This window comes from Sciurus vulgaris (assembly GCF_902686455.1).
Source record: "Sciurus vulgaris genome assembly, chromosome: 7".
Lineage (NCBI taxonomy): Eukaryota > Metazoa > Chordata > Mammalia > Rodentia > Sciuridae > Sciurus > Sciurus vulgaris.
The window spans coordinates 16,849,757-16,876,797 of NC_136467.1; the positions used below are offsets into that span (position 1 = coordinate 16,849,757).

Genomic DNA, 27,041 nt, shown 5'->3' on the forward strand with positions numbered 1-27,041 from the left:
TTCTATGTACATATAATCTTGGAACAGTCTCTTTTCTCCTTAGTTATTTTAGATGTGATATTGACATTAGTAGGGGACTTTTTTTTTAACACCACTATTAGTCATTTTAGCAACATTGTCAGGAAGAAATTACCTTCTTTCAGCATGAAGATAAAAATATACTTATTGTTTTCATTTTTGTTTGTTTGTTTTGGTGGTACTGGGAATTGAACCCAGGGGCTTTCACCTCGAGGTACATCCCTTTTTATTTTGTCTAACTTAGCAAGTGGGTCTTGCTGAGTGCCCAGGGTGACCTCAAATTTGCAAGACTTCTGTTTCATCCAAGCTAGTAACTGGAATTTCAGGCGTGGGCCATTTGTTTTCACTTTCGATCAGTTAGTTCTTAGAAAGTAAATGAAGAGAATGTTTATGTGAAGAGATTTGTGAGTATTACTCTCTGAAAAACCAATACTCTGCTGCTGAGAAACACCATCAATTGTCATTGCTGTTCTCATAATTCAGCCCATGGTGACACTTTGAAATCTTATCATGTAATGGTGCCTGTTTTTTTCCTAAATTGGACAAGGAAACAATTTGTATTTGGATTTACTGATAGTTGTATTTTTAAGAGGGTCTTAAATTTCAAAACAATTGAAATTTATCTATGTAGTCTAAATAATTTAAGTGTCCCTTAAAAGCATAAGTGAATCTTACTCTACGCATAGGAAATTCAAGATGTAGGTATGAGGAAAACAGCCCAGGACTGGGTTAGATGTAAGGAGACCATTCCTTGCATTATCCAGCTGACTACATGACCTTGTGAAGGTCACTTTACATCTCTGAATTCATTTCCTTGTCTTAACCACACACACACACACACACACACACACACATATATATATTTTTTCTGAACATATAGATAGATCAGTCAAGCTCTATAAATCTGAACCAAGTAGGAAAAAAGTAAAAGAACAAAAGCATGTTTTATTTAAATCATGCAAATAGAATATAGTTTTCAGAAAAGGATAATAGATGGAAATGCAGTGAAAGTTTGCATTAAGTGAGGTCTTGAAGGTTGGGTATAATTTCTACAAGAAGAAATATATCAGTGACTCTCCCAATAAGAATAAATAGGATGTGCTGGATAAGGTGGTGCCTGCCTGTAATCCCAGTAACTCTGGAGCCCGAGGCAGGAGGATTGCAAATTCAAGGCCAGCCTCAGCAATTTTGTGAGGCCCTGAGCAACTTTGCAAGACCCTATGTCCAAAAAAAAAAAAAAAAAGAAAGAAAAAAAGAGCTGGAGATGTAGCTTAGTGGTAAAGCCCCCCAACTCAATTCTCAGTACAAAAAAAAAAAAAAAAAAGTAAAGATATGATTAAGGACATGAAAGTAGAAAAGCATAAGGCATGTTACCTGAGAGTCGGTAATTTGGTTTAATTAGAGAATAAAGTACAAGTATGGGGATAATGGGAAGTATGGGTCAGAGATAAGCAGATAATAACTAACAATGCATTAGGTGCTTGTTCTAAACATTTGACTTGTATTAAATTTATTCAACGTTCACAAAACCTTATGAGATAGAACCTAATTTTGCCCATATTTGAAGATGAAGAAACTGAGGCACATAGGTTAAGAAACTTGCCCAGAGTCAAACAGCTAGTGTGTGACAGAGCTGGGAGTCACAGCAGGCAGTATGACTCCAGAACCACTAAGTTAAAGGAGTAATTTAATGTTATTTAATAGGGAAAAGTGACATGATTAGAACTGTTAATTAGGAAGAGTAATCTAGCACCATTGTACTGTCAAAGAGGTAAGAGTTCCTTTATTTGAGACAAGGACTCCCTTTGTGGTCCAGGTTGACTTCCAACTTGAGATCTTCCTGCCTCAGCCTTCTAAATAACTGGAATTATAGGCAGGTCCCACCATACCTGGCTTCTTTGAAGAGTTCTTTTAAAAAAAAGAAAACTTTGTTATTAATTTGAATTTTAACATATATCACTGTAATAAAGATTAGTAAGATTTGATTATTTTAATATTGGCCATATCTTGTTGAAGGAATTGTAGATGAGTATGCCTTTCTGGAAGACATTCTAACAATAAATATCAGAATTTTAAATATGCATTCTCTTTAACACATGATACACACATATTTAGTTTTTTCCTTATTTTGCACAGTGCTGGGGATTGAACTCAAGCCCTCAGACATGCTAACAAGCACTGTACCGTTGACCTATACCCCTGGCCTTAGGCATTCACTTGGATCCAGTATTTTTACTTCTGGGAATTTATCTTAAGGAATGCTCAAGAATTTTTATTGCAGCATATTTTTATTAACTTTTTGTTGTTTTTGTTTTTGGTACTGGAGATTGAACCCAGGGGAGCTCTACCACTGAACTATACCCCAGCCCTTTTTAATTTTTGAGACAGGGTGTTGTTAATTTGCTAAGACTGGCCATGAAATTGCCTCAGCTTCCCAAGTCACTTGGATTACAGGTATGTACCACTATGCCTGGCAACCAGTTTTGATGTATCTGAGGAATATGCTATATGCATGTATGCTATAAAACATAATGAAATGAATTCACTTATCCTCAAAACTAGAATAATACCAGTAATTTAAGTAGTTCTTTGTTTGCAACATTATTTTATAATAGCAAAAAAAAAAAAAGGGGTGGGAGACCTCCTAAATGTGCATCAGTAGGGGACAGGTAAATTATAATATATGATGAAATTAATATACATTTATTTAAAGGTTGAGTTGTCATTTTTTTTAGTTTTGAAATAGCATGAATGTAAGACAACCCATCTATTTAGTAACAATTTTTAGGGGAAAGAACATGGTTTTATTAATCATCAGTAGCATGTATTTATCCAGTTAACTGTATACAATTTTCGTTTGTCATAATAAAATCATGAGTGTCACATTCGGAATCTAGGATTCTAATTACTTTGAGCTTTGGGTAGTTAACAAAACATCTTGATGACATGTTGTTTTTTTATAACAAGCTAAATTTTTTTCCCTGGAGAGTACCAGGGAATGAACCCAGGAGCACTTAACCACTGAGCTCTTTTTGTGTTTTTGAGACTTGCTAAGTTGCTTAGGGCCTTGGTAAGTTGCTGAGGCTGGCTTTGAACTTGCTATCCTCCTGCCTCAACCTCCTGAACTGCTGGAATTACAGGCTTATGACAGTGCCCAGCATATAACTAGCTAATTGTCTTCAACCTCTTTATTGTTTTTGTAATTGAGTGTATATGTAAATATATACATATGTATGTATATATGTGGTTTGTTTGTTTGTTTTCCTTTTTTGCAGTCCTGTGGATTGAACCCAGGACCTGTTGAATGCTAGACAAATGCTATTCCACTGAGTTACATCCACAGCCATTTTTTAAACTTGAGACAGGGTCTCATTAAGTTGCCCAGTCTAGTCTCAAACTTGCAGTCCTCCTGCCTCAGCCTCCCCAGTAGCTGGAATTAAAGGTGTGTGCCACTGTTCCAAAGGTTTTGATAGGTATTTCATATGCTTCATGAATCTGTTTTACTTTTGACAGTTCTGTGATCTTGCCTAAATTTGGCAATTATTCATGCCTTTGATTGCACTGCCTATTGTATGACAGTTTCTGTGTACAAAATGCTATCTTATAGTGGAGTCTTCTCAAAATGTTTTGAGACTCATATGCTATCCCATGAATGAAAATAATACAATAGAGGTGATAAGCAGATTTCACTTTTTATTTATGGTTAAGTTAGGCATGTGTAGTATTTGCTCTTCCAGAACTTCTCTTCTTAGCAGTTGGAACTTTTAATATAGATTTTAAGATATTCAATTTCAGAAATATTATAATATGAGAAAACATGCATCCTAGGATCAAGGACATATACTTATTGCTCTGCAAAGATGTTAATAATATTATGGTGTACTTTTATCAGCATCTTAGTCCTCATGGTGGTAGCATCTAGATTCATACATCCTGTTGTCCACATGTCAGTAATCTCTATTTGGGTCCAGATAGGGCTCCTTTTGGTCCAGAGACCTAGGAAGTAATCTACCTGGCACAAACTTTCATTCTTATTCTTATTGTCCCCTTAAGTTCTGAACATTTCCTTTTCTCTGTCTCCCACTCAATCACCAGTTTACAGTGGTGGAGCAAGAGAGGGCAATAGTAAATATTCTTATTATTAGAAAAGGAGAATGGGAGATAAACAGCAATTGCTGGTCTATAATAATACTGAAATCTCCATAGACATTATTATTTCTTTTTTCCTCTTTTTCCTCCCTCTTCCTTTCCCTCTCCTCCACTTCCTTCTCCTTTTTTGATATACTGTGGATTAAACCCAAGGTCACTGTACCACTGAGCTATGTCCCTAGCCCTTTTTAAAAACTTTTTTAAATTTTTGAGACGGAGTCTCAGTATGTTGCCCACTTGGCATCCTCCTGCTTCATGTGCATGTACCACTGTATCTGGCTCTATAGGCAGATATTGTATAAGCCACCAGCACTAAAAGGCAGCCAGTCCTAGAGGTAGGGGAGATTTCCTTGATTGGACCTTGATTTGATTACATGGCAAGAGCTCACTAATGGATTATTCTCCATGAGCCTTGTCCATTATTCTTTTAGACCCTCTTTTCCATTGTTGTCTTAGAACCTCCTGGGATGTTTCTTTCCATTCTCACCCATGGCCACATTTAAATTGTGGGAATAGTCCCCTTCTGTAAGATCTAGATCTTTCTCAGCTAGCTTACCGCTCATAGAACTTAAGGACCCAATGGTTTTAAATTTTGAATGGTCACAGTTTTGGTTTTTTTTTGAGTCTGAACTTAAGGTTATTAAAAAAAATTTTTTTTAAACAAACATTCCTTAAAGTTCATTAAGACTATTCTGTTCTTTCTGTTTGGTTCTAATCAGTTCCATGTGTGAGTAACCACACCGAAGATCATGTGTTAACCTCTTCAAGAAATTTGAGAGCTTCCATTCCTCTTCTCAGTTGATTATTTGAGGCTATTAGGTCTGAGTGGGAAGGCTACAACCTTAGTGTGATATTTACCACGAGGCACTTTCTTAGGTAAGAGATTTCAGCATCTCTGTGCTCTCTTTTAATCAGATGTCTTCTTGTTTAGAATCCAGGAGCAAGCTGCTTTTCTAACCCTGGAAAAGACTTCAGTTTTGAACTCTTTCTATTCCCCTCTATTTCTGCTTTCAAATTAACTGCTGCTTTCTTGACTTATTTACTTACAGTAAAATTTTTACTTATAGTACAGTTATGCTTCACTTTAACAAGGGGATGTAATCAGGAAAATGTCTCATTAGGCAATTTCATCATTGTGCAAACATCATAGAGGCACTTACACAAACCCAGATGATATAGATCACTCACTCACATGGTCTCTCTTTGTGTATGTGTTGCAAAGAGTGGGGGTACTGGGAATTGTCTAGTATGCTTCATGCATTGTAGATGAGCACTCTACCACTGAGCTATATCCCTAGCTCTTTTTTTAAAAGAAATTTTTTTTTTTTTTTTTTTTTTAATTTGAGACAGGATCTTGACAAGTTGCATGACTTGGCCTCAAACTTGGTATCTTCCTGCCTCAGCCTCCTGAATAGCTGGGATTGCAGGTGTGTACCACCATACGCCTGGCTTCACATAGTCTCTTAATGTACTCAAGAGATGCAGTGAACAAAGATGTATGAGGCTGCTGCTGGCCTAACCTGCATACTGTTTACAGTAAACTTTATTTTTTAATAAGTAGAAAGATTACACCCTAATGATAAGAAAATATAGTAAATAACTCAGTAATGTCATTTATCAAGTATTATGTAGTACATAATTGTAAGTGCTGTCTTATATGACTGGCATCACAGTAGGTTTGTTTACATCAGCATCACCACAGACATGGGAGAGATGCATTGTGCCGTGATGTCACCTGATAATAAATTGTCAGCTCCATTATACTCTCATGGGACCACTTTCAAATATGTGGCCCTTCACTAACTGAAACATTGTTATGTGGCACATAACTGTACTTTGCCAATAGCCAGTAGCAATCAGTATATGCTTCTGAGATTGTTTTTTCCAAACTCTTCGTAGGATTACGATAGGTTCCTCATCACTTTGTAAGTTATTATAGGCAACAGCTTTCCCAAATATTTTGCCACTGTGAATCATGGTTCTCCATTTTCCCAGTGTCCAGTATCAGTATCCTCACAGCCCTTAGGCTGATCACCAAGCTAATACTGTATAGGTTTCTGTTGTAGTAGCACCTACTTCTAGCTACCAATTTCTGTATTAGAATAATGAGAAACTGAATATACAAGTAGACAATGGTCAGATCATGTATATAACTACAACTCTGACCCACATCCTTTGTAGCAGTAGATCCAAATAGTCTGGACTTGGTCAGTAACTACCAGTCTCCCTAAGTTTTGTGCCTATTTCCAATTCAGTACCAATTAGAGAAAACTAGATAGACTTCTCAGACGAATCAGTTAAGATGCCCTTTTCTAGTAAGCCCACTTCCAACTTCCCCTTGGCAACAGTCTTTATCAGCACATGCCTTGTCTTCCCTTTTTTTGTTTTGCTATAAAGCTTTCCCACTCTTCTGCCTGTTTTTGAATCTACCAAGCACAAGTGATAGTAGGTAACTTTCTTCCTATAGGTGCTCTGAATAAGCAGCCTCTGCTTGCTTTCATCTGGGCAGTTTTTGTCTATTTCCACAACATTACGAATAATAATCCCAAATATCAATGGCTTACTCAACAGAGATTTCTGTTTTGCACACAAAATTCAGTGGTTGTCAGTAGAGAGTCTTTATCCACAGTGCCTCAGGGATCTACATTCCCTTAATATTATGAAGCCAGTGTCTCAAAATATGATCTGCATTGTCACCTAAACAGGAAGGAGTGTTAGAAATTTTCTATTTTGTTCCCATACATTTCAATGCAAAACTATATATTTTTTGTCAGAGCTTTATAGTTATACGTAGTAGTTAGGTTCATTCCGACAAACTCATACATGCATGGAAATTAATTTCAGTTCATGATCCCCCTCAACTATATTGTTTTGAAATAAATTCCAGACATTGTTTTATTGACAAGTATTTCAACATGTACATGAAAGAGATAAAATAAGTTTTCATTTATTTAAACCTACACCACACTATTACACACATACTAGCACTCAGATATCTCTGTGACCATGCTCACTTAGATGTTAGCAATGTTAGGAGTTAACTCACCAAAGTACAGAATTACAGAGCAGAAAGAATGAATCTCTCTGGTCCAGCATTTTTTCAAGTTTATTCTGTAGAACATGAATCTCATAAAATGCTCTGGGGAAAATAAGATTAAATATGGCAAATTTGGGCAATACTACATTCTTTTCTTGTAAATTCATGTTTATATAAAAGATTAAGATGTTACATTTTGTGTATTTGGTTAGTGGCAATTAGTAGTAGTACATGTTAGAATGTGCAGTGTTAATTGTGATTATATTAGTTTCCTGTGGTTTGTTTAAAAAATCACTGCACACTTGGTGGCATATAACAACATAATTTATCCTCTTATAGTTTGGGAGACCAAAGTCCAAAAACAAGGTGTTAGCAAGGTTATTTTTCTTCAAAAGTCTCTAGGAGAGAAACTGTTTCTTGGCACTTCAACTTCTGTTGCTTGTGGGCATTCCTTGGCTTCTGGTCACATCACTCCATTCTCTGCCTCCATCATTACATTGCCTCCTTTTCTGTGTCTACCAAATTTCTTTCTTTTTTTTTTTTTTGGGTGCTGGGAATTGAACCCAGGGCAAGCACTCTGCTGACTGAGCTATCTCCCCAGCCCCCCAAATTTCTTTATACCTCTCACAAGGACATCCTGTAATTGCACACAGGCGAGATTGTTTATTTACTTATTTATTTTTACCCCACCCCACACCCAAATTCTTAATTTAATCACATCTATCAAGTTCCCGTTTTCAAATAAGGTAACATTTACAACTTCCAGGGATTAAGAGGTAGATATTTTGGGGGAGGTCATTATTCAACTCACTATAATGATTCTCTGTAGTGGGAGGTAAATTATTATGAGACTTCTACTTCTACTTTATATATTTATAAAATATGTGAATATTTCAATAAGAATGCATCTGTTTAAGAAATATATTTTATATTGTAGATGGACACAATATCTTTATTTTATTTATTTATATGTGGTACTCAGGATCGAACCTGGTGCCTCACACGTGCTAGGCAAGTGCTCTATCACTGAGCTACAACCCCAACCCCACATCTTTTTATAATTAGATAACACAAAAAAAAACTTTTTTTTTCTCTCCGTGGTGGTCTGTGGGCCTCAGGCATTCCGAGCCACGTCCCCAGCCCCAATAAAACTATTTTCTCAGCAGTAAAAAGAGAGGAGTCACCTGCATTTAATAGACTTTAACAAATGTTGAACAAAGCAGTAATGTGGTTCCTACTGTTGACCAGGTCCCATGTTAGGGAAAAGGAAGTTTGGGGTTTTTGTTTGTTTGTGTTTAAGAGAAGCAAAACTATGCTTATTTTTTTGGAAACAGTAAAACAGCAGCAGCAACAACAATAAAAGTGATAGTTAAAATACGTGTAACATTAAAAGAATACCTAAGTTGGGTGCTGGTTGGTTGCACAAGCTAGTAACCCCAGTGACTTGAGAGGCTGAGTAAGGCCGGAGAATCACAGCCTCAGCAATTTATTGAGGCCCTAAGCTACTTAGGGAGACCCTGTCTCTAAACAAAAAATGAAAAGGAGGGGGGATGTAGCTCAATGTTAAAGCCCTCCTGGTTTGATCTCAGAGCCCACCCTGCCACACACCAAAAAAAGAAAGCCACATAGACAGCATAAATGAATTGCAGTCTGAATACTGAGAGAATTGACATGTGAAATTGCACAACTACTATTAATCTTTAATCTTTGAGAAATTGTAAAATCCAGCAGCTACAGAAAATATCTTAACTTTCAGAAAAGGCCATAAGTGAATTCTGCAAATGCTAGATGGTGAACTAAATTTTAAGCCTAGAAAAATTTATCAGTAAGTTATTAATTAATATTTTGGGAAGACTTAGAAAAGAAATTATTATTAGGGACCATCTTCCTTCAAAAAAGTACAAGGTATGTCCTAATTTTGTGTATGAGATGAATCACTAGATTGGGTTTTGTTGTGGATAGAATGTGCATAATTTTTAGTGTTCTGTAAGATAGTGTGACAAAAGTTTTTTTTTTTTTAAACGGAGAAATGTGGGCTACTTGTCATGTTGCTTGATGATTCATAACTAATTTAGCTATTTTTACCACAAAAATACTCATAAATCATGCAAAACCATTAAGAAACTACTTCTGGTGGTCTGTTAATAGGTCTTTGTCCTGTTTCAGTCCTGTTACAAATATGTGTGTATGTGGAATATAATTTTTTAAAATAAAAAGTGGGTTTATTTTTAACAACTCTGTTAAGTTATAAATTATAAAAATTGGTTAAAAGGGCACATTTGATGTTATGTATTTCACTATAATAATTATTTAGAAATTAAAAAATATTTACATAACAATGTTTACCTATTTAAAATATGTAATTCAGTGTTATTAGCTTATTTACAGAGTTGTGCAACCGTCACTGTAATATATTTTAGAATATGAAATATATTTGTTTTTGAAGCTTGCTTTTTTTTTAGGGTTTACTTTATTCATAGTTTTTTAAATGTGAACTTTTTGGAACTAAGTTGTTTTCTTGTTGTTGTTCTTGATTAAAAATTCATTGTGGGGCTGGGGCTGTAGCTCAATGGCAGAGAGCTTACCTACCATGCTGGAGAACCTGGGTTCAATCCCTAGTACCACACACAAAAAGAATATGTTATGGGTGGGCATGATGGCACATGCCTATAATCTCAGCTACTTCAGAGGCTAAGGCAGGAAAATCCAAAGTTCAAGAACAGCCTGGGGAATTCAGTGAAAACCTATCTCAAAATAAAAAGTAAAAACAGGACTGGGCATGTAGTTGCCTACCTAGCATGTACAAGACCCTGGATTGAACTTCCAAGTACTGCCAAAACAAAACAATAAAAAAAAATAAAATGTATCTGTTCACGTCAGTACATTTAGATAAAAGTACATCATTCTTTTTGACTTAGTCAAATATTATATAGATTTACGATGAATTACTTGACTACCCCGCCATTGATGATCATCTAGGTTGAAGTCCTCTTTTGCTATTATAAATGATGTTGCGAGGAACATCCTACATCTTCACATACTTGTATGTATATACCTTTAGCTGCATTTTATTGTTCCTTTTAATTCTTGTTTAACTGATAGGATTGATGTTACTCCAGCCATTATACCTCAAGCATCAGTGGCAGCAAAATTGTGCCTAAGTCCCCAGTGCTAATTAATGAATTGAACAAGTACCTGAGTCCCATTCTTTGCTTTTCAGTTATTATGTGCTACGCTTTTCTAGCATCTAAAGAATTCTGACAAAGTACGATTGTATCCAAAAGAGATGATTAAAATGAAGGAATAGTTAAAGGAACCGGGGATGTTTAGGATGTGCATGTTTATTTCATTTGTTCAGTATGTATGTATACACTTATTAAGTACTCACTATTTTCCAGGCTGTCTTACAGGTAATACACAGACAGTGATGATGAAGCAGTTCTGTACTGGAGCTTTTATTTTTAAGTAAGGAGAAGTGAACAATTAACAGATGAACAAGTAGGGCTATTCTGTGATAAGTGATAGTGATAAGTACTGTCAAGAAAATGAAACAGCTGGGCATGGATGCCACATACCTGTAATCCCAGCTATCCTGGAGGCTTAGGGAGGAGACTCACAAGTTCAAAGCCAGTCTGGACAACTGAGTCTGGACAATTTCATCTGACCTGGTCTCAAAAGAAAGTAAAATAAAAATAAAAGGGATGGAGACATAAATCAGTAGGTAAAGTGCTTACGTAGCATGTGTGAGGCCCCGGGTTTAATTCCCAATATGGGGAGGTAGGGAAGGGTGAGCCACAGGGTAAATGAGGTGACCAAGGAAAAGGCTCTGAGAAAGAAACAGGACAGAGATTTAAATGACAAGAAAGAGATATCAGCATATCTATCTATAGACATCTTTAGGTAACATGAGTGATAATTACCTTTAATGAGGATGGAAATAGACTCCCAATAGATGATAAGGACAGTGTTTCAAATCCCGGCAGTACCATTTCCATACTGTTTTATGGAAACTGAACTTGATTTTGTTCACTTACAAGGTAGAGAGAGCCAGAAATTTTAGGATGACTAGAAAAGAACACAGGCAAAATTGTTTAGCACTGATCAGTATCGGGCTATCCACAGGCACTGAGAGATTTCATGATGCTTCTCATGAAGATCACCTTTCTAACAGTTATTACAAAATTATTACAAATCACAAATGGGGTGGCTCACTCTTTTTTTTTTTTTTTTGGTACTGGGAATCGAACCCAAGGCCTCATGCTTGCAAGGCAAGCACTCTACCAACTTAGCTATCTCCCCAGCCTTTTGTTTTTGTTTTTGTACTGGGATTGAACCCAGGAGTGCTCTACCACTGAACTAAATCTCCAGCCTGTTTAATTTTGAATCATGGTCTCCCTAAGTTGCTGAACTCCTTACTAAGTTGCTGAAGCTAGTCTTAAACCTGCAATCCTTCTGCATTAGCCTCCTGACTTGCTGGTATGACAGGTGTGTATGGCCATTGGACCTAGCTGACTTTCTTGAGTTAGTAATTTTTCCCATCAATGGAAACATATAAGTAGACTCTAAATGCCTGTTCTTTCAGTGTGTTGAAGACATGCATGCATAACTGAGGAATACTAAAAAGTTGACTTCAGTAATCCTTTCCCAGTCTCATTGTTGATAATCTTACTGTCTTTGCAGTTTGGAGAATAAACCCAAACATTTCTTTTAGAAGCATGAAGAAAACTTCTAGATTAGTGATTTAAGTAACTCTTTTTTTTGTACTTTTTGGCAGTTGAACCCAGAGCCTGTGTATGCTGTGCTAAAGCTCTACCATTGCGCTACATCCTAGACCCTTTTAAAAGTTTTATTTTGAAATAGAATCTCGCTAAGTTGCCCAAGCTGACCCCAAACTTGGAATCCTGCCTCAACCTCCCTAGTAGCTTGGGTTACAGATTTGTGCCCCCACACCCAGCTAAAAACCTTTTTAAAGCAGCAGTACCTTTTCTTCTAATGAAAATCTTATACTAAAGTCTAATTTATAAATCTAAAATTGGAGCTACTAGGTGAAGTTATTGAGAGATTGCCTGTTGTATTGTTCACTTAGTAATCCTTTGCATTTGAATGTGTTTTATATGCTTAGTAAAGTTCTCTTACAGTTATTTTTCTAAATCATTGTAACTATTGATGGAAGTAAGTAAGGTTGATACATTTATAGACTTGGAAATAAGCACAGAGATGGAGCCAGAACTATAACCTGATCTCTTAACTCCTATTATCAGTGAGGGTTTCCCCTCCTAAATGGTACTATTTTTTAAATTTCATTGTATGGCTTTAATTTATTATTTTTTTCTTTCATAGGGTTAATTATTTCAGTTGTAAAGAATTTTAACATTCCTGGGGACTTTCTCAAAGGATCATTTTCACTTTTGCTCAAGAGAAAGCTCTGAATCTATCAAGTGGCTCTTAAAATCTTTTGTGTGGGTTACATATATAGATGTTTTCATGAAGAGGAGTGAAAAGCCAGAAGGATATAGACAAATGAGGCCTAAGACCTTTCCTGCCAGTAATTACACTGGCAGCAGTCGACAAATGTTGCAAGAAATTCGGGAATCCCTTAGGAATTTATCCAAACCATCTGATGCTGCTAAGGCTGAGCATAACATTAACAAAATGTCAACTGAAGATCCTCGGCAAGTGAGAAATACGCCCAAATTTGGGACATATCATAAAGCCTTGCAAGAAATTCGAAACTCTCTACTACCATTTGCAAATGAAACAAGTTCTTCCTCCCGGAGTACTTCAGAAATTAATCCACAAATGTTTCAAGATTTGCAGGCTGCTGGATTTGATGAGGTAAGAATTTTTTAAGATGAAAGGAAAGATTCTTACCCTGTACAAAACACTTTAGGTATGCTCAAGCTGAAATACTTCTTTTGAATGACTTTGTATAAATTTGTGTACTCCATCAGTAAAGAATGTTGTGGCCCAAATCACATATTTCTCCAAAGTACTGAAATTTCAGTTAAAGCTACCTATGCCACCTAGCTTTAATATTTACTTTCAGAACTTAATTCTGAATGTTTTGGGGAATGCGTTCTTACCATGTTATCTACACCCACCTCAAACTTGGAATTCTCCTATGTAACTGGAACAGCAGTTATGCACCACTGTGCCAGATTTTTATATTGAAATTTTTTCATAGCATGCAAATTTAATCCTGTTTTGTTTAGGTTAATAATAAAATTTGTTTCCTATGATCACATATTTTGCGAATGAATATATTAGGTGTCAGAAATCATTTGAGATAAAATTTGGCTACGTAAAATATAACAAAATTCAAATAGTAACTTTTATCCTCATTATATGTTACCTAGTCCATTAAAAATTAGAAAATGATCTTAAGTTCCACTGTATAAAGAGAACTACCCTTGGCTGGGGAGATAGCTCAGCTGGTAGAGTGCTTGCCTCACAAGCACAAGGCCCTGAGTTCAATCCCCAGTACCGCAAAAAAAAAGATAACTGCCCTTAAAATTCCTTCATTAGTGTTAATATTTTGGTGAACACATTTCTAAATATCTCTATACACTCATACATCAATCAAGACTTAAGGGAGAACCATTCAGCAATCTCATTCTTGAGTGAATACAGGCTATACTTATTACTATAATCTTATATGGTGTGGCTACTATACACCTAGGCCTAAAGGGACCATCCATATATCATATTTATGAACATAAATATGATACATCATTATGTGGTACATGACTAACTTTTAAAATGAGAACCAAAGCATGAATTATAATACAGAATATAAAAAGGGATATTTATAGCTACACAAATGGAAAAGGGATTCTTTTTTTTTCTGGCTCGTTCTCCTTACTATTTGACTAATATCATTTTCTATCAATTTCGTGCTTGAGTATTTTAAAAATACTAGATTTGTACCAGAAAATAGAGATAGGAGGTGGAAAGAACCTAGGAAATGTTTTTCTGGAGATTCTCCAGAGCACCTTCTTCCAATTTAGCCAAAAGGAAAAAGAATAAAGAGAATATTGATCTTATTCTTTCCTATCGTATATATTGATAAACAGAGTTTATCAAATCACATAGCTATGAAGGCCCTTAAGTGGCAATGCTTTAGATGAGATAAATCATCATATAGATGTGTGAACCCATCAGTCAGGTAGTAAGTCATACCATACGTGGACCATACCTTTCAGAGACTTAAAATTTCTTTCTAATGTAGTTTTAAGAAATACAAGGCATTGTTCATTGTTCTCCCCGAGCCCCTTTTTCTGCAGTGGTGGTGATTGCCTGGGGCCTTGCACATGCTAGATATGCATTCTACCACTGAGCTACATCTCCACCCCTAATGTCCTATTCTTTATTTATTAGCAATAATTATAATAATTGCTTTGCATTATAAGATGTGTTAGCTTTAGTGCACTTACATGTTTCTTTTTTGCCTTATGACACAATAACCCTAAAGCAAAGTTGCCTTGTAAAAGCATTTAGATGTTTATTGTTCTTCATTTGTCCAAATAATGAAGATTTGGTATTATTTATGATAATTATGATATAAAGAATATAGCAGTCTGGGCTAGAGTTGTGGCTAGTGGTAGATCGCTTGCCTGGCATGTGTGAAGCACTGGATTTGATTCTCAGCACCACATATAAATAAATAAAATAAAGGATCCATTGACAACTAAAACAAAAATTAAAATATATATATATAGCATTCTACTCTGTTGCCTCCTTGAATCACTTATTCTGGTAACTTCCCATCATATTGTACAATTTATACTGTTCAAAGCCGAACTTAATACTTCAAAATTCTTTTTATTAACTATGCCAAGTTCAAGCAGGTTCTTTTTTTTTTTTTTTAAGAATGTTTCTGGTAACTATAGAATTAAAAGCTCAAATATTTCAAGATTAATCTCCTTATGGGAATAAACATTAAATAGGATTGATGCACACACTATACAATATATACAATCACTGGAGTTTTTTTTTTTTCTTTTGGGGTTGTGGTATTGGATTGAACCAAGGGATACTTTACCACTTAACTGTATCGCATCCCAGTTCCTTTTTTTTTTTTCTTTGAGGCAGATTCTTGCTAAATTGCTCTCAGACTGGCCTCACACTTGAAATCATCTAGCCTAAGCCTCCCAGGTCACTGGGATTATAGTCATGTACCATCACACTGTTTATTGGATTTTAATTTTGCTCATAAACATGAAAAATAGGCATAATTATGTTACCCTAATGTTTTCTTGTCACGTAAGAATTTTATTCCAAAATTAATGATTTGAGAAAATTCTTTTTTACAATGGCACTAACACCCCAACTTAATGAAACCATGGTTGATGTTCCAGATACAAACAATAGTTTAAAACATAACTATAAATATTAAGAAATAAAAGCCATGCATGCTAGTAATTTAAGCAGCTTGGGAGGCTAAGGCAGGGAGGATTGTGAGTTTCAGGCCAGTGTCTGCAACTTTGTTGAGACCTTGTCTCAAAATTCAAAAAAATTTAAAAGGGTAGGAATGAATCTCAGTGGTAGAGTGCCCGAGTTCAGTTCCTAATACTGCAGAAAATAAATAAATAAATAAATAATAAATACCAGCATAATAAAAAAATCAGAGTCTGAAATTCCAGTGCAATTAAGAACATCATTTCCATGATATTGAAAAAGAACAAGGTGTGCCAATTTTATTGCCAGTGGAGGTGGCATTGCCATGTAATAGATAATAGCATAGTTATAATTCACTGGCTTAACCAGTTTTAAAATTAAGCACTTCCTCATGAATTTTAATTTTAGGTGATTTGTATTCTTTCATATTTGCATACAAAATAAGACTCATTAATTTCTTTGTATACCATTACAAATTTGCAAAGTCTAATTGGCATAAAATGTGACCACACTGTACCTTTGTTTCAGTTGGGATTGAGTTTGGTCACTTCTAACAAAAATCAAAGTAACTCTTTAAACAAGATAGCGATTCACTTCAGCTGTTGTTGGCTCAGACTGTTAAAGATCAGTGCCTAGGACTTTTTATTAGTCTCAACTTTTACTTGTTAGTGGCAGCATGCTCTAGAACAAGTATCATATGGGCTCCCTAGGAAACAGGATCAGTACCTGAATGAGAGATAGCAAAATTATTCCAATAACAAGATCAGTAGCATTTTCAAGAAAGGAAGAATGGATCTTAGGTAGGCAGTAGGTTTCCACCAAAACCCTTCTTTGGTTGGTCTTACATTGATCTTCCAGCCATTTTACATAGAATGTTAACATCTGTTAGCAACCTGTTCACCCATTAGTCTTTCTAAGCCATTTCTCATTTTTAGGTATCATTTGAAAATACTAAATCCTCTAGAAGAAGTATGTTGTTGCCTCCCTCTTGAAAAAAGCATGTCATATATTACTGTATAATTTACGTTTAAGTTTACCTTAAAGGACCAGCAATAAAGGAGGACAACCACATTTGAGCTCTAGGTACTGCACTTATGTGCTTTATGCATTTTCTTATTTACTCCTCACATCAACCCTATAACCTCTTAGAGCTGAGGAAACAGACTTGAAACATTAACTTACCAAAGTTCACACAGTAACGAAGTAGAGTGGCTAGAACTCAACCTCAGATCAGTCTGATTCCAAATCCTGTTTGTTGCATCATACTATCTAATTTCCCAAAGTTATCATTACATAATTATATCTAGTTTAGTATTTTCTTCTACCATTTTTCCTGTATTTTTCGTCCCTATAAACATAGTTCTCAGAAAATGTAACTTCTTAAGAGGATGAAAACCAGAACTGTGTGGCTCTTTTACGAGTATACATAGTGGCAAAGGTGATTGATAAAATGTTTTAATGATACAGAAATGTCTTATCTAGTATTTTGATGGATACCTTTTTTTTTTTTTTTTTTTTTTAACATTCTGGTAGTCTCTGTTTAGAGAAATGAAAAATAACCGAAATCATGTTATGATTGTACCCTGAGGAAGTTAATCCTAGAAGAAAACAATGACATGTTATATGAAGGTGAAAATAGTTAAGGAACATTTTCAAGTTTTGAAGTTTTGCTTTGTTTACCTTTAGTAATTTGAAACTGGGGTTTTTGAGGTTGAAGATTTAATTCAGTGGCACAGTGCTTGCCTAGCACACACAAAGTCCTGAGTTTGGTCCTTGTTTTGGCGGGGTTTTGTTTTGTTTTGTTTTAATAGTTGCAAATAGGATATTAATATTAAGAACTGGGGCTCTGTCATTCTTAATTAGGAATTTCCCTGTTAGAACTCAGTGCTCTTTCCTTTTATTAATTAAAAGATTTAAATTTTCTTTCTTTTTTGTTTTTAAACTTCGTATCAGGATATGGTTATACAAGCTCTTCAGAAAACTAATAACAGAAGTATAGAAGCAGCAATTGAATTCATTAGTAAAATGAGTTACCAAGATCCTCGGCGGGAGCAGATGGCTGCAGCAGCTGCTAGACCTATTAATGCCAGCATGAAACCAGGTGATTCATCAAACCTTTTTTTCTAGTCCCATTATGGTACAGTTTTAAACACTTATGTATATCAAGTCTTTGGTCTTAGAATTTTTAAAAGCAACCCAGTAAATCAAAGTCTCAAATTTTAACAATATAAAGTTATAGTGTTATACCAGAATGACTTTGAGGGTGAAGCTTTCACACTTACAAGTTAATGGGTAATTCTAATAAGCAGCAATCTAGTCTGCAAACGACTTGACTGGTTGTATCATGATTTAAATGTATAATTTGCCCCCAACATACCATCATACAAATCTTTTCATATTTTTTCATACTGTAAAAAAGTAAAATGTGTTCATCTTAGAATATTTAGATAAGAATTAAGTAAAAAGAAAACATCACTGTTAGTAACTCCACATTTGTGGTTCCCTGTCTTTTCCCATGGGAAATCTGAGTAGGTCTATATGTGTATATTTGATTCTTGTGGCTGAGGCGAAAAAAGAAAAAAAAAGTGGGGAGCAGAGTTATACTAAATGCTAATGTATTCACTTAATATACCATACTCCTAAATTTCTTTGTTATTTAAGTGTGTAAATATATATATATATTTTTGGGTAGTGGTGATTGAACCCACTGAGCCATATCTTTCATCCTGTTTTTACTTTTGAGACTGTCTCACTAAGTTGCTGAGGTTAGCCTCAGACTTGTGATCCTTCTGCCTCAGCCTCCAGTGTCTCTGGGATCACAGGTATGTGTCACTATGCCTGTGCAGATTTCCTTATACAGAAACAGAAGTCATATTGCATTATAGCTCACCCTAATGATATCATTTAACCTTAATTACCAAATGTGGTCACATTTGAGGGATAATGAGGGGTTAGAACTTCAACATATGGATTTTGGGAGAGATCACAATTCATAATATGTCAGGTAACTTGTCTCTCCAGTAGTGAGAGCATAATTCACATTGGAGGGGGCTAAAGAATAAATGTGATACAAGGTAGAAAAGAACACAAATAACTCCTTTTTTTTTTTTTTTTTTTTTTTTGGTACCAGGGATTGAACCCAGGGACACTTAACCACTGAGCCTCATCTCCAGCCCTGTTTTGTATTTTATTTAGAGACAGGGTCTCACTTTGTTGCTTAGCACCTCACTTTTGCCAAGGCTGGCTTTGAAATTGTGATCCTTCTGCCTTAGCCTCCCAAGTCTCTGAGATTAGAGATGTGCACCACCACGTCTGGCCAATAGATAGCAACTCTTCAAGAAAATTTTCTGTGACAAGAGAGTAAGGAAGGATATCAGCGAGAATAGTGCTTCTCAAATAATCTAGTGGGGCCTGTGGTGCAGTGAATGAGGTGTGTGACTACAGATCAGAAGATGCAGATTGTCTGTGGTAAAGTTCTTGGGTTTCTTTAATTTCCAATTATGAATTAATCAATTTATAAAATACAATAAAAATGAATTAGAAAATTAAAATTTAAAATGACAAAGTATAAATCCAGATATTTTATTATAAGGTTTAATAGGCGTCAGATTGCTCTGTCAAATTGCTCTGTCAAAGTTCTTTTTTTTAGTTCCTAGGAATGCTTAACCACTGAGCTACATCTCCAACCCTTTTTTATATTTTATTAGATATAGGGTCTCCCTGAGTTGCTTAGGGCCTTGCTAAGTTGCTGGCTGGGTTTGAACTCTTGATCCTCCTGCCTCAGCCTCCTGACTCATTGGGGTTACAGGCTTGTGCTACCACACCTGGCAAAAGTTCAGTTCTTTTTTTTTTTTTTTGCGGTGCTGAGGATTGAACCCAGGGCCTCATGCTTGTAAGGCAAGCACTCTACCACCTGAGCTGTACCCCCAGCCCAAAAGTTCAATTCTTAATCTCAATTTATATACTTCACTCATGGTAGTCCAATATCAGTTTATAGGCCAGCTCTCAATAACATTTTGAAGTAGAGGCCTATATGGAAGTAGAGAAAGCTGTCCTATTTATTTTATTTATTTAGTTAGATGTTACTTTCTCTCTTTTTTTTTTTTTTTGTTCTTTTTTTAGTAGACTTTATTTTTAAAAACAATTTTAGGTTCACAGCAAAATTGAGTAGAAAGTACAGAGTTTCTAGATAAACTCTTCATCCCTACCAGCCTCCCCCATAGACATGTATAAAAGATGACTAGATAATTTCAGTTAGGAGGATGAATTTAAATATTCAAGGGAGAAGGATCAATAAGGATCATGAGAAGCCAAGAGGAAATGGGTCCAAAACACAGGATGAGTGATTAGCTAAAAAGAGCAATAGTCATTCTGCTATCACAGGAGCAGACAGGCTTGTGTTACATAGGGAAGATAAGGAAGTTACTTTCTGATGTCTTATCCTTTCTCTGAAGTAGAAAATCATTTGCTTTGTCATGAGTTAGGAATAGGGAGACAATTTCAGGAGACTGAAGATGGCAATAGTGGAGACCAAAGAAATAATAAGATTTCTGGGTCATGCTGAATCCTTTGAGGATGCTAATCAGGAATTTATAATAGAATCAATCTACCTATTGATTCTATTTATAATAGAATCAATCTACCAATCATCTTTTCTAATAGAATTGGGGAAAAAGTAGATAGCTGAAATTTCCCATGACCACAGTTTTATTAACCAAGTACAAAATAAGGTAGAAAGATAATATTGCTATTTAAATCCTTCATCAGAGGATGCTCTAACTCTGCCTTCACTGACTTGTCATTCCTTACAAATTCCTCTCCATAGTGTGGCTACCTCTCATTTCATGCAGTACCACTCTTCTCATCTACTGCTCTGTGACCATACTGGGTTTCATTTTGTTCTTGGAAAATAAAAAGCTCCCAACTCAGGACCATTATCCAGTGAATTGTTATGTCATCTCTCAGAGTTGCCTTTTCTGACTGCTGATTATTCCTTTCTGTCCTCCTGTTACTCTCATTTGACACCATTTATGTTACACATACAGAATTTATCTTGCCCTGATGTTTCCTTATTTGTTTATTCACTTGTTTACTGTCTGTGTCCTCCCCTAAGGATGTAGATTCCATGGGTCCAGGGGTATTATTCTGTTCATCAATGTACCTGAATTGCTTAGAGGAGTACCTGGCATATAGTAGATGTCAGTAAGTATTTTATGAACGAATAGAAAGGAGGACAGAGGGAACGGAATACAGAGGGAAGGAAGAAATAACGGACCATGGATTTGAATTTGGTCAAGTGTGCCATAAAGAAAGAGGAAGACTGATGAAGTAGGGATTGATATTGGAGATCTTGATGAGGTCAAAGAACTTTTCTGGTAGAAGTAAACAAAAGAGATGGAAGCGAAGTAGTAATCCAAGATTATAAACTTCGAATTAGTGATTTTCAGAGAGCAGATGTGACATCAAAATTTGAAATGTGATCTGAGAGAGTGATAATTGAGATAGAATGGAGTGAAGTCAAGGAGCTGAGAGATGAGGGCATTAGACAGTTCATTCTCTGGATACTGTGGTTACAGAATGATGGCAGGGCTTAGGCATACAGAATGCCAAAGCTGAGGATGAATGAGAAAGGGAGTAGGAGTTCATTCAGTGAGAATGAACCCTCTCATACAGGATGAACTTCAAGAGAGCAGGGTTTTTAAAAAAAATAGTCATGATCCGGAATCAAAAAAGAAGAGCATAGACAGAATAGAATCCCTCCTTTTGGCCCAGTTTATTTATTTATTTTTAAACTTAATTTCAAAGGGCTCAGAGGAAAGTAACATCAGCAGAAGAAAACTAGTGTTAGTATGGCAGGAAGAAAGCCTGCAGCAGAAAATAGTGAGGCATGAACACGGCTGGTTGTGGAGCAGAGTAGGCCTGATAAGCATGTTAGATAGGTTTGGGAAAATGTGGAGGGCACCAGGGAGGTACAGGACAGAGGGATGGTAATACTTCAGGGTTATTGGGACTTAAATTGTAACTGAGGGAGGGAGAAGGGAAGTGCTGGGGAGTGATATTAGCCAAATTATATTATTATATTGTGTATATTGTTTGCATGTACAAATATATAACAACAAATCCCATCAGTATCTACAACTATGATGCAACAATTAAAAAATGAGTGGGAAAATTATGAATTAGAACTATCCATGCAGCTCTACATTTTATTAAAATTAAAAACTTTTTTTTTAACTCATAAAAAAATGGATGTGTGGCATGGCATTAACTTCAGCTGGCTATCTGAGGAAAGTGTGGGCCTGATGGCTAGAGGACTTGTTTGCCTTACCCAGAGAGATAACTTTCCCCGAAGTCACAGATCCAGAATGCTGCCCCAGCCTAGATAAAGCAGAGTGTTAAACTGTACATTCTGAGCATTTATTATTTTGGGTTTTTTTTTTTTTTTTTGGTCATATATTGTTACGTATATTTTCTCTCAAGATAATATTGACCTTTCAAATTTGTGGGTATTTCTTTTAGGGAAAATGAATGAGTCCAAGAATAGACAGTGGCCTGGAACAAAGTTCTTCTGGGCTCTAGTTTTGGTATTTGAGTTTCAGTCTCTTCTCCAGTGGTTAATCCTTCCTGGTTAATGAGATTTCATAACAACTACATTCCTTCTGGAAAGGGAACTTCCCTTAGTCAGATAAATGCTTCCAAGAAAGAAGATCCCTGACCGTAGTGAGATGGGGGAAGGTCAGGGGAGACCTTGGTTCTGACACTTTGTGCACTGTAGCATGTCAGATCTCTGTGGTATCATTTTCTGAGCCTCAACAGTGTTTTATACATATATATATATATTTTTTTTTTTTTTGAGGGAACAGACTGTTCCATTTTAAATGCTGCTTTTAAAAATATATTGTCTATTTTCTTATTTATTTGGAAATTCCATCAAAGGCAGATTCTGTAAAGTCTATACCTTATGAAATGTTCAGCTGGTTATCTTCTTTTTCTGTTTTTCTTTTTTTTTAATATTTTTATTTTTTGTTGATGAACCTTTATTTATTGGTATGTGGTGCTGAGAATCAAACCCAGTGCCTCACACATGGTAGGCAAAGCACTCTACTACTGAGCCACGATCCCAGCCCCTCTTTTTCTGTTTTAAAAGCCATGTTAAAATATACTTAAAAGTAGTAGTTCCAGGAATGGTGGTGCATGTCTGTTATCCCAGTGACTCTGCATGCTGGGGCAGGAGGATTGCAAATTCAAGGTAGCTTTTGCAACTTAGCAAGACCCTATCTTAAAATAAAAAAATAAAATGATCTGGAGATGAATAGCTCAGTGGTAAAGTACCCCTGGGTTAATACCCAGTACCCCTCCCCACCAAAAAAATAGTAGCTGTCAGAATTACAAATGGACATACCCTTTGGCTCAGTAGTTTCACCTTAGTAATTTATCTACAGATATGTGTACATATATATAATGAAATGATGCACAAAATTTTTCATTGCTGTACGTGTGTGTGTGAAGCAAAAGACTGGAAACAACTAAAGGCCCATTAGTTAGGGAACTGATCAAATAAATTAGGATACTCCATACAGAAGGGGGGAAAATCCATGATAACATTATTTTTATTTATTTATTCGGACCAGGAATTGAACCCAGGGGCATTTAGCTACTGCTACATCCCCAGCCCTTTTTTATATTTTATTTAGAGACAGGGTCTTTCTCAGCTCTTTAGGGTCTCTTTAAGTTGCTGAGACTGGCTTTGAACTCACAATCCTCCTGAGCTGCTGGGATTACAGGCATGCACCACACGCCCAGCATAACATATCCTCCACCACCTCTTAACACTTCCCCCATGAATCCTCCTATATGCTGATACAAAACCTTCATTTTTTAAATGAGAAACAAAACAAAACAAAAACAGGAACAATACTACATAGAAAGTATACTACTAACTTGTATGCCCATCATACACCTTACTGATGACATTTGTTACCGTCAGTAAAGGAAACTGGTAGGCTAAGGGACAAAAGTAGGTATCATTTGTACCTTATAAATTTTGAGCCATGAGAATGTAGTAGTCAAAAATAAATAAACTTTATTTCTGTATAATTTTTCTTTTGGGGCTTAATTGAGATAGTTAACATATGCAATGCCTCGCATAATTTTTTTTTTTGATGGTGAGAACATTTAAAACCTACTCTCGGCAGTTTTCAGGAATATAATGCTTTGTTATTAACTGTGTCTCCGTGTTGTACGATAGATCTCTTGAACATATTTCCATTTTCTTTATTATTATCATTATTATTATTATTATTGGAGGTTGAACCCAAAGGCACTTTATCACTAAGCTCCATCCCCAACTCCCTCCCCCTTTTTTACATTTTTTATTTGGGTCTCACTAAGTTGCTGAGAGTGGCCTCAAACTTAGGATCCTCCTGTCTCAGCCTCCCAATTTCTTAATTCTTGAAAGAGACTTGAATATCATTTAGTCTTATCAGAATTTTAAGCTAAAGTTTTCAGAAGCAAGAGGTTAAAAATATGATTTTTTTTCTCTTTTATTACCATAGGGAGTGTGCAACAATCAATTAACCGTAAACAAAGCTGGAAAGGCTCTAAAGAATCTTTAGTTCCTCAGAGACACGGCCCACCTCTAGGAGAAAGTGTGGTCTACCGTTCTGAAAGTCCCAACTCACAGACAGATGTAGGAAGACCTTTGTCTGGATCTGGTATAACAGCATTTTCTCAAGCTCACCCTGGCAATGGACAGAGAGTGAACCCCCCACCACCACCTCAAGTAAGGAGTGTTACTCCTCCACCACCTCCAAGAGGCCAGACTCCCCCTCCACGAGGTACAACTCCACCTCCCCTATCTTGGGAACCAAACTCTCAAACAAAGAGGTATTCTGGGAACATGGAATATGTAATCTCCCGAATCTCTCCTGTTCCACCTGGGGCATGGCAGGAGGGCTACCCACCACCACCTCTTAATACTTCCCCTATGAATCCTCCTAACCAGGGACAGAGAGGCATTAATTCTGTTCCTGTGGGCAGACAACCAATCATCATGCAGAGTTCTAACAAATTTAACTTTCCACCAGGGAGACCTGGAATTCAGAATGGTGGTGGTCAGACTGACTTTATGATACACCAAAATGTTGTCCCTGCTGGCACTGTGAATCGGCAGCCACCCCCTCCATATCCTCTGACCCCAGCTAATGGACCAAGCCCTTCTGCTTTACAAACAGGGGGGTCTGCTGCTCCTTCATCATACGCGAATGGGAATATTCCTCAGTCTATGATGGTGCCAAACAGAAACAGTCATAACCTGGAACTTTATAACATTAATATACCTGGACTGCAGACAGCTTGGCCTCAGTCATCTTCTGCTCCTGCCCAGTCATCCCCAAGCAGTGGGCATGAAATTCCTACATGGCAACCTAACATACCAGTGAGGTCAAATTCTTTTAATAATCCCTTAGGAAATAGAACAAGTCACTCTGCTAATTCTCAGCCTTCAGCTACAACAGTCACTGCGATCACGCCAGCTCCTATTCAACAGCCTGTGAAAAGCATGCGTGTATTAAAACCAGAGCTACAGACTGCGTTAGCACCTACCCACCCTTCGTGGATACCACAACCAATTCAGACTGTTCAACCCAGCCCTTTTTCTGAGGGTACTACTTCAAATATGACTGTTAAGCCACCTGTTGCAGAAGCTCCAAACTATCAAGGTCCACCACCACCTTATCCAAAACATCTGCTACACCAAAATCCATCTGTTCCTCCATATGAGTCTGTAAATAAATCTAGTAAAGAGGATCAGCCTAGTTTGTCCAATGAAGATGAGAGTGAGAAAAGTTTTGAAAATGTTGATAGTGGGGATAAAGAAAAGAAACAGATTACAACTTCACCTATCACCGTTAGGAAAAACAAGAAAGATGAAGAGCGAAGGGAATCTCGTATTCAGAGTTATTCTCCTCAGGCATTTAAATTCTTTATGGAGCAACATGTAGAAAATGTCCTCAAATCTCATCAGCAACGTCTACATCGTAAAAAACAATTAGAGAACGAAATGATGCGGGTAAAACTTTTTAAAATAACTATTTTTATACCTAATCATCTGTTTCCTGGATATTTATTTTAAAATATTGTGCTCCAGTATGTTTCTTACTTCTTATGGGAAAATATATTATCAGTTATTTAAGTGAATGAACTTTAAAGCATTTTTTATTTTAGAGTTACTCAGAATTTCCTATAGTAAAGTTCTTGTTTAAATTTTAAAAATACATAATTTACAATATACTGGTTTAGGTGTATATAAACCTTTTATTCAGAAATTGAAGTAGGGGTTATTTTCTAGAGTTTGTACATTATCTTACAACATTCAAAAATCAATGAGAAATATCTGGGTCAAAGTATCAGAGATATATCTCATCTCATCAGTTTCCTCTTCTAATTTCATTTTAATAGTGATCTAGAGAGAAATGTGCTGATATTATTGTCAGAATATAAACTTCCACTTTCATCGATCTGTGTTGTGATCCACATAAATCTCTTCACTGGATATTACATAGTATCATCATTTTTATCATGTGCTTAAAATTCAAAGATTTGATTTCTAATCTTATATCTACCACTCAAAATCCAAGAAGCTCAAACTTGTGATTTAACAACTTCCTGTACTTCAGAAAGTTATTCTTTTAAAATGATTATCCTGAATCTGATTTTATAATGCAGCATTGTTATTCTTACTATAAACTGAATTGTGTTTGATGAAAAAACCCATGATAGTTTCCACAACCTATCCATATTGTAGTTCTTAGGATTTCTAACTAAAATCTGTCTGTATGTATTTTCTTAGTTCATTTTTCCTTTTTCCTCTTCACTCTCACTAATAGCTGATTTAAACTTTTATGGTGTTGGAAGCTTTGCTGACTTCTGTAGCCTCCATTACTGTGTAGGCAAGTAAGATTTTAAGAGAAACAGTTCTATATTATTAAGTTTGGCATGCCACCCTTTCTTAGAAGATATTGCATGGAAATGTGCATCCTAACAGAAGCATGAGGTTGCTGTATTTTAATTAGTCTTGACATTTCTAAAATTAGACCCTACTTTTCTAGTTTAATTCCTCTTCTAAAGACCCTTCAGTTAGATCGTTATTAATTAGTTCTTAATTAGCCAAAAGAAACCCTTCTAAATTCAGGTATTCCCTATCTACTTAGAAGTTTTGGGTTTTTTTTTCTTTCTTTATTTCTATCTGTGTGTCATACCCACTGTTTTTTTTGAATAGTCCAAAATATCTAAAAGATACTTTGTAACTACTGTGTCCCTTTTAAATGAGAGAGAAACACTTAGATTTTGTGGTAGCTATGAGCTGAGTCTTACCCTTTCTCTAATGCTCTAAGAAAGATGAAAAAGAGACTATCAGTGACTACCACATAATTCTTGAGAA

The 27,041-nt window shown here is 36.0% G+C and overlaps 1 protein-coding gene across 5 annotated transcripts in view; it reads left to right on the plus strand.

The window, feature by feature from the left end:
- Positions 1 to 27,041, plus strand: part of LATS1 (large tumor suppressor kinase 1) — a 45,517-nt gene that overhangs the window by 1,671 nt on the left and 16,805 nt on the right. Inside the window, exons 2-5 of one of the 5 annotated variants that reach the window (XM_079146836.1) lie at positions 12,545 to 13,039; positions 17,555 to 17,702; positions 24,157 to 24,438; positions 24,688 to 25,670. In XM_079146836.1, coding sequence (XP_079002962.1) covers positions 12,689 to 13,039; positions 17,555 to 17,702; positions 24,157 to 24,438; positions 24,688 to 25,670 — 1,764 coding nt within the window. In that variant the 5' untranslated portion in view covers positions 12,545 to 12,688. Of the gene's footprint in view, positions 1 to 2,344; positions 2,473 to 3,293; positions 3,461 to 12,544; positions 13,040 to 17,554; positions 17,703 to 24,156; positions 25,671 to 27,041 lie in introns of those variants that run through there. The other 4 variants (XM_079146834.1, XM_079146835.1, XM_079146833.1 and 1 more) reach the window with 4 other exon arrangements.